This window comes from Pieris brassicae, chromosome 11, assembly GCF_905147105.1.
Source record: "Pieris brassicae chromosome 11, ilPieBrab1.1, whole genome shotgun sequence".
NCBI lineage: Eukaryota > Metazoa > Arthropoda > Insecta > Lepidoptera > Pieridae > Pieris > Pieris brassicae.
This window is the reverse complement of record NC_059675.1, coordinates 4,194,550-4,202,476: the sequence shown is the minus strand read 5'-3', so window position 1 is coordinate 4,202,476 and position 7,927 is coordinate 4,194,550. Positions and strand designations below refer to the sequence as shown.

At 34.9% G+C, this 7,927-nt stretch overlaps 1 protein-coding gene across 1 annotated transcript; it reads left to right on the top strand.

The window, feature by feature from the left end:
• LOC123715917 (pancreatic triacylglycerol lipase-like) lies at positions 1–1,733 on the top strand. Its single transcript, XM_045671287.1, has 5 exons — positions 1–107; positions 239–434; positions 517–911; positions 1,008–1,344; positions 1,624–1,733. The coding sequence occupies exons 1-5, from the start codon at positions 71–73 to the stop codon at positions 1,667–1,669; spliced, it is 1,011 nt and encodes a 336-aa protein (XP_045527243.1). The 5' UTR covers positions 1–70; the 3' UTR covers positions 1,670–1,733.
• The last annotated feature ends 6,194 nt before the right edge of the window (positions 1,734–7,927 follow it).

Here is a 7,927-nt window from a genome sequence, read left to right as displayed (position 1 = left end):
CATAGATACAAGTAGCAATAAAAATAGTTAGATTCGCTCTTTTCAACATTCTTTATCCTACGTTGTAGATATGAAGGTGCTCGTAGCACTATCAGTTTGCGTAGCACGTAAGTGAAATAAATTTAATATCAATCCCATCTGAAAGCTTATCCGAAAATAGCTTGGTTTACTTCCTTGTATTTTACGATTTGCTTTTTATAAGTTACTTTATACACAATCTTCTTCTTTACGTTTGTAGTGTGTGCTGGTGGTAGAATCCAAAATCCGGAATACATCCCTACTATTCCGGGCGATAATAGTCACTACGTGGAGGGAGTGAGCCGGTATATATGGATGCCTGATGGGGATGATGTACCTCACCTAGTCGATCTACATGAACCAGCTGAGGCTGAATCCAGGAACGGAGCTAACAATCAATACTGGCTCTATACTAGGTAATTACATTAAGAGTTGTTAGTGGCCAGATTAATAACGAGATCTTTTATACCATAGAATAACATCGCCTTTTCTTTTTAGACGTAATCAAGCTAATCACCAACTGTTAAGACACAATGACAACAACTCTGTACGGAACTCCAACTACAACAGAAACTTGCCTATCAAAGTTCTCGTTCACGGTTGGAATAGTAAGGGAAGTTCTACAATGAATCCAACTATTCGTGACGCTTTTCTAGCTGTTGGAGACTTTAACGTCATAGTTGTGGATTGGGGAAGAGCTGCAGCAGGATCATACACCACTTCAGTGCGATCTGTTCCAAGTGTTGGTCAACATTTGGGTAACTTCCTGAACTGGCTTATTTCAAACCACGGCGGTAACTGGAACAACGTACATCTAGTTGGCTTCAGTTTAGGAGCTCACGTAGTAGGAAACGCCGGACGTACTGTGGGTGGACGTGCTAGACGTGTTACTGGTAAGCTTAAATTACTATAGAATTCCATTAAGGTTATTGTCTTATTATAACGTCAATTGAAATAAGGTTTTATGCATATTTTTATTCATATTATAGGATTAGATCCCGCTGGACCTCAATGGGGACCAAGTAACTCAAACACACTTAGAAGGAGTGATGGAGGATACGCAGAAACTATCCATACTGACGGAGGACTATTGGGAATTTTCGATAATATTGCTGATGCAGATTTCTATCCAAATGGTGGAAGAAACAGACAGCCTGGTTGCAGCCATAGCCAGTGTTCACACAGTCGTGCATGGGATCTATTTGCTTCTAGTGTAAGAACTGACCATTTTGTCGGAAGGCGCTGCGCAAATCTTAATGAAGCTCGCAACAACCGTTGCACTGGTGCACAGCACAGAATGGGCAACGCTAACTTAGGAAAACGAGGGTATGTTCATTAATTGTTGCTATATAAATATCTAAAAGTAAGGTAATTAAATACCTAGTATAATTTATTTATTGTTTGGGAATGGAAGGTTCACGAGGCTGACTATGCATACCCCATATGTCCCATAGGAACTTATGGGGCTTAGAGATTAAATAAAAGGAAAAGTACTAAGAAACAATAAAAATAATAAAACATCACCGTTTTTTATCATGCATGACTATGCTTGATTCATTTAGATAATTAAATAAAATAATTAGTTAAATTTTGTTTTGTTTACAGAAGCGGACTATATGGCTTAAGCACTGGCTCCGGATGGCCTTATTAATTTTTAATTATTGAAATAAAAGAAAAGAGTTTTTGATATGTATTAAATCATATATATATCACAATTTTATTTCTTCCCTTACGTTCTATATTTCCACGGTGCCATTGTAATGTGTTCTACGTGATTCTAATGATGTATTCAATATGAATTAAATGATAGTATTAGTTTATCTTTCATTGATAGGTATCACAAATATGGTGTTTTGTTAATTAATATTTTTAATCGATATTATCTGGTAGGCAAAACGAGGTTCTCAATGGCATGGTTTTAAAAAGTATGATAATAAAAATACATAAATGTATACATTTAAAAATAAGTAATAAAATATTCGCTTTTAGTTGCTTACAAATTTTGTGCTGAACTCAGTTTCACAACACACATGATTACCCTTGTTTGACAACTCGATTATTCATAGAGTATATTTGGTATAATATATGAAACTATATTTAATAAATAACATTCAATTTCCGGATTCTTATTTTCAAGCACAATATTGTAAGGAAATTTGTCAGTGTCACTCAATGCATTTTTTATATTTGTACATATAAAATGACATTTAAAGAAGAGTTTAGAGAGTTGCTTCCGCATTTTTTGCTTGCTATATCGAGAAGAACAGAAGGTTAAGTAAAGTTACCGGTGCGGAAAAGCGCAATGTAACTCGACCTCTCATTCGTAGTCTTTTATTTTTCTAGTACAAAGTTGCGCCTTAGTTTACATGCCTGGCAACACTGCATGGCATTATAAAGAGGAAAAAATCTTCTTACATTTCACAAGAAGATCCAAATTACGGAACATAGCGTGGAGTGTTAAGTGTTAATGTGTCAACTTATAGCTACAATGTATTTCATTTAAATACTTTAAATATGGACACTTGCACTATACCTAGAATAGCAATAGTAATAATCGTTACTATAACTACTTCATATAATGGACAAAAAATTATACTCATGTTAATGTTAAGCAAAACAAATGCTACTTTCATATAGAATACTTTTTGTTAGTTCATGCAAGCAACAAATGTTATACCACGAAATAAGCATATTGTCCTAGCATCGTACTTGACAACTCGACAGTTCATATCATACTCGCGATCATTAAAACTGAGCGGGTACCGCCGCACAGTTAGTGTCACCCCTGTATATTGATTTGAATTAAAAATAGAATTAGTGCATAAAAGTTTTAAACAAGGGAAATATTAAGCAATTGTTTTACATCATAATTTGTGAGCAATCGATACAGTGATTGGTTAGTCGTGATCGAACATTTTGCTACATACCACGTCGGATATTTCTCGTTTGGTCGTAGTTCAATATCAGGATATTTGTTGTATAAAACTGAAATAATATAGTGAAGTGTATTGTAATAGTGTCTTGTGCTAATCAAGTACTTTAAAATAAATGCTAAACACTATTTTAGATCGTAATTATACAATTAATTCGCCTCACAAATAATGTTGATTAGTACTTGTAACAATTTATTAGGAACATAGTGCACCTTGTTACGTGTGGATTGAATGTTGACGCACATACCTACCACACGAAATTTACTTTATATATACTTCTTTATCAATCTTCACTTGAATAATCATAAGTATTGCTTGCTCCAGGGATCTGGATATAAGCAAGTAAATCAGATGTGCAAATGGTTTAGAGGGTATCACAAAAAGTGTGCGAATGCAACGTCTGATGTAGTGACCGATTCCTCGATGTGTCCGCCTTAGTCACGCAAAGACCATCGCGATCAGAGTACCTCTCCTCACAAAGTTCAGGCCACAATGACACGACGCCATGAAAAGAATACAGAGCTATGTGACCGGGCTATAGATTCCAAATTTGGTCACTTCGAATCTCTGAAAATATCTCTCTTTGTCTTTTGTTATCTATAATATTAATCTATAAGTTTTTAATAATAATACATAGCTTTAATCCGTTCAAAAAGTGTTTTTCTTAATGTCTCTCTTTGTCGAGATAAGGGAAGAGATCAATTCTATCATCAACCCTTCCTTGACGGAAACAGCGTGTTTTAGAGAGTATGTAAATAAACTGAAGAATAATAGAAAAAATAAAAATTCTCTATTAGATGAACTACGATATCAAATGAATAAGCAAGGGGAATAGGAATTAGGGGAATAGAATGAACAACTTAGAAATTTAAAGAAAAAACTTTTTTACAGGATTGAAGCCATGTATTAAAATAAACTTTTAATTATATTACATAATTATTCAATTTCTCCCGACGTTTCGCGTGCTTTACAGCGTGCGTGGTCACGGTGACTGAAGACAAAAGGTGTTGAATGTCAAAAGTGTCACAGCTGTAGAGAAAGTTGTGTTATCTGTATTTATTGCCCCGAAGTTGATATCGACTAAAAGACGACGGGTTTCTGCAGAAATGACTCACGGTGTCCTCTATTTTCGCGGATTGTGTCTTTGGGTTTTAATAAGGATACTTAGAGATTGTTGGGCTTCCACAAACCAAGAAAGTTACGCGCGCCTTAGTAAAGACAATAGCAAAACATGCAGAGGAAGTATTGCGGGATGATGAGATTGAAATTGCCGAAAAATACAGCCGAAAAATTATATGCCTGGCAAACCAAAAACAATCGTTGTGCGCTCGAAAACACAAATTATTATCAGGCTTACGTAAAAAACGGGGAATCCATACATCTGATATGGGAATGTCATTCGAAAAGATTATTTCTAAATGAGCATTTGACCCCAGATAATAAGCATCTTCGTGGCGAGAACAACTACACTTTTGGTAATGCAGGCCATGGTGTCTAAGGCGACTATGGGAGTACTTAGGGGTGCTAAGCGGAGTCTGATGGCAATGCGAAGTGCTTCAGGCTCCAAAAGAGTCCAAGTGTTAAGCGAAGGATAAGCCTTAGGCCAATGACCGCCTTCCCTAGACCTCACAGCCAATGACCGCCTTCCCTAGACCTCACAGCCACCAACCTTGCGCAGTCTGTCATTGAAGTGGGACCTAATAAATTTTTGAAATTCAGATTTGCAAAGAGGATCATCCCTAGATCTAGAAGGCATCGCAAGTCTTGGTTGGATAACCGCACGTTTGTCGCATCTGCTAAATCCATAATCTCGTAGTTTGTAGAATAAAATCTAAGAATTTTTCCTACCAGACTGCTAGATTTATGAGCAGATGAGAGAAACGCAGGAAGAGCTACATTTGTTCATATTGCGTACTCCTAATCCGCCAAAGCGAGTAGGAAGCGATGCTTGAATCCAAGAAGATGTTTCAAAACGAACGTTTAAAATAGATCCCAAAGAAGTTTTTAAAAGATTATCCAAATCACGTAATAGAAATGAATAATTCCATCCATACAGGGAAGTACCTAAGTTGGGAATAAAAAGAGAGAAATTTTAAATTAACAGTGCTAAGTGTGTGGTAATGAGGTGAGAAAGATCTTTAAATTTTGATATTGTCGAGTTACAGTACTCTTTGAAATTATTATTATTAATAATTTCATTTTATTTCTTCTTTGAAAATCGGTGCCCCTAAGAGATACAGCGATTTTTTGTTTATTATTTTTATATTTGGCTAAAGTATTAATTTTTTATTGCTTTTTATTCCTTTTTTCTTTAAAATATTAAGTTGGTATCGGTATGTAGGTATCAAACAGAACCCAATAAAATTCTACAAAATCGATACTAGCAAAGAAGATTTTGTTTGCTTATTTGTTTGGTGTACTACTACTTAATTTAACATAACAACATTTTATTTCACACAGATGCGTTCAGGTGAGTTAACTAATATTATAAACAATAAACTAGAAGATCGAATAAAAGATAAATGAATATCAAATCTAGTTTTTCATATTTATTTACGATCTCTTTACTCTATCTTTTTTTTAGAGTGAACAGTGCATCTGAGTGCATTAAGCACTTAAAGCAACAAGAGAGAAACTATTTAGTAATCATAATTTTATATGTACCTAGTCTAGCCATAAGTTCCGCTACAAATAAAAATGCACTTTTTTTAATTATGTAATGTAATATTAATAAAATTTATACCTACCTTAGTTAATGTCTCAGCAAAAAATAAAAATATGCTATTCGAAATGGCCACCTTTGGCTTTTATACAGGCCTAAATTCTCTTTGGCCACGAATCTATGGATTACGCACAGAACTATGAGTGTACACTTTATCATTTTGCTTATTGTAGTGTTCTTCAATCAAGGATTTTTTTTCATCGGTAAGCATGATATTTCTGTGCTTATCACCTGCGTATCGCGACAGAAGGAGTTTTGATCGATTCACTCTCTTTAATTGTAAATTTTACTCAGGGCATGCTGTATATCGACCATCAGCACCGAGCTTCGGGTTCCTACAAGGCTTAGGGTTTCAAAGAATTCTGGCTTTAAATTTGGCGTTTATATTTATAATTTTTCTCAAATCCTCTTTGACGATATTTGTAGCACGCATTCTGTCAATGTTATGTCAAACGCCATAATATTAAAAAAGTTTGAATAGTAAAGGCGCTATGCTCTGAAAAAAAAATTCCTATTGTGACAAAGGTATTCTTAAATTGTCTAATTTTACCGCTTCCGCTCCATTTTTTATTGTTTTCTTTCATAGAAACCTTCTCCTGACATTAACAAACACAACAAAAAAAGAATTAGCGAAATCAGTCCAGCCGTTCACGCGTGATGCCGTGACCAAGGGAAATAGGGATTAATTTTTATATAACAGAAGAAAGCTGGCTCATAAACACAGATGTCTCCTGTGTCCTGTGCTTTGACTCTGTAGTCGATTCGAGTTCGGTCGCGCAACGAGTACACGAAATGTCACGAAACTTGTTAATCACAAATTCTGTTTGTTATAAATACAGAAACTGGTTGGTGCGATCGAACCAAGCAGAAGCCTTTAAAAAGTAGACTATGTCAAAATTAAATGGCCGATGGCAACAAACAATTTGTTAGTATTATTGAAGTCATTATCTTTAATTATCTAAATAATAATTATTGAAAAAGAGCTTGATTAATTCAGATAATTAATTATTGGAAAAGAATAAGTATCAATTTAGTTTTGTTTACAGAAGCGGACTCTATGGCTTAAGCACTGGTTCCCATTTGATTTTCGATATTCATTCAATTAATAGAAATTTTTTATCTTCTCTTACATTAATATGTTTTATTATACCCATTGGACCTTTATAATGTAGCGTTCTACGTGTTTCGAATTTTGTATTCAATATGAATTAAATGATAGTATTAATATATCTTTCACTGATAGGTATCATAAATTTGATCTTTTGTTAATTAATCTTTTTAATTGAATCTATCTTATCTTGTAGGCGAAACACGGTTCATGTACATGTTTTAAATAAGTATAAAAATAAAAGGACGGGAACATGCATTTAACTAACAAAATATTCGCAACTTCTTCCGTGCTGAATTCGGTTTACGCACGTGGTTAAACTTTGATTACATGAATATATTTGATATCGAGCGGTATATTATAAATAGAATCCAAATGCCGGCTATCACTCATGGATTCCTCTTCATAATATTGTGAGGAAACTGTTCCGTGTCAGTCAATGTCTATGAAAGAAATATAATAACTGAGATGCAGTTGTAATATTTGTATATATAAAATTACCTTTAAGCAAGAGTTGAAGATCGCCATTTATAAGGAATGTAAGAAAAGCGCAATGTAAATCGAACCCTCGTACGTAGTATTTTGATTCTTCTAGTCTGGCAAATAATATTCTAACTTATTATTACTTTTACAGTGTATTAGTTTAATACATAAATATAAAACAATTTGACATATAAAAAGCTTATTCGAAGCGGTCTCCATTGGCTGCAATACAGTCCTTTAAACGTTGAAGCCAGATTTCAATAGAAGCACGCACTCTTTCCATGGGAAATTTCTTCACTGCCAACCGTACGGATTGTGTTAGGGACTCCAAATTAACATGGCGTTTAGAGCAAGCCGTATTCTCTGAATCTGACCATAAATCATAATCTAGCGGATGAAAATCGGGACAAGACGACGGCCAGTCTTCATCTCTGATGAAGTCTGAAACGTTAATTTCCAACCAAGATTTTTTTTATTTTTTTTTTATAAAATAGGGGGCAAACGGGCAGGAGGCTCACCTGATGTTAAGTGATACCGCCGCCCATGGACACTCTCAATGCCAGAGGGCTCGCGAGTGCGTTGCCGGCCTTTTAAGAATTTGTACGCTCTTTTCTTGAAGGACCCTAAGTCGAATTGGTTTGGAAATACTTCGGTGGGCAGCTG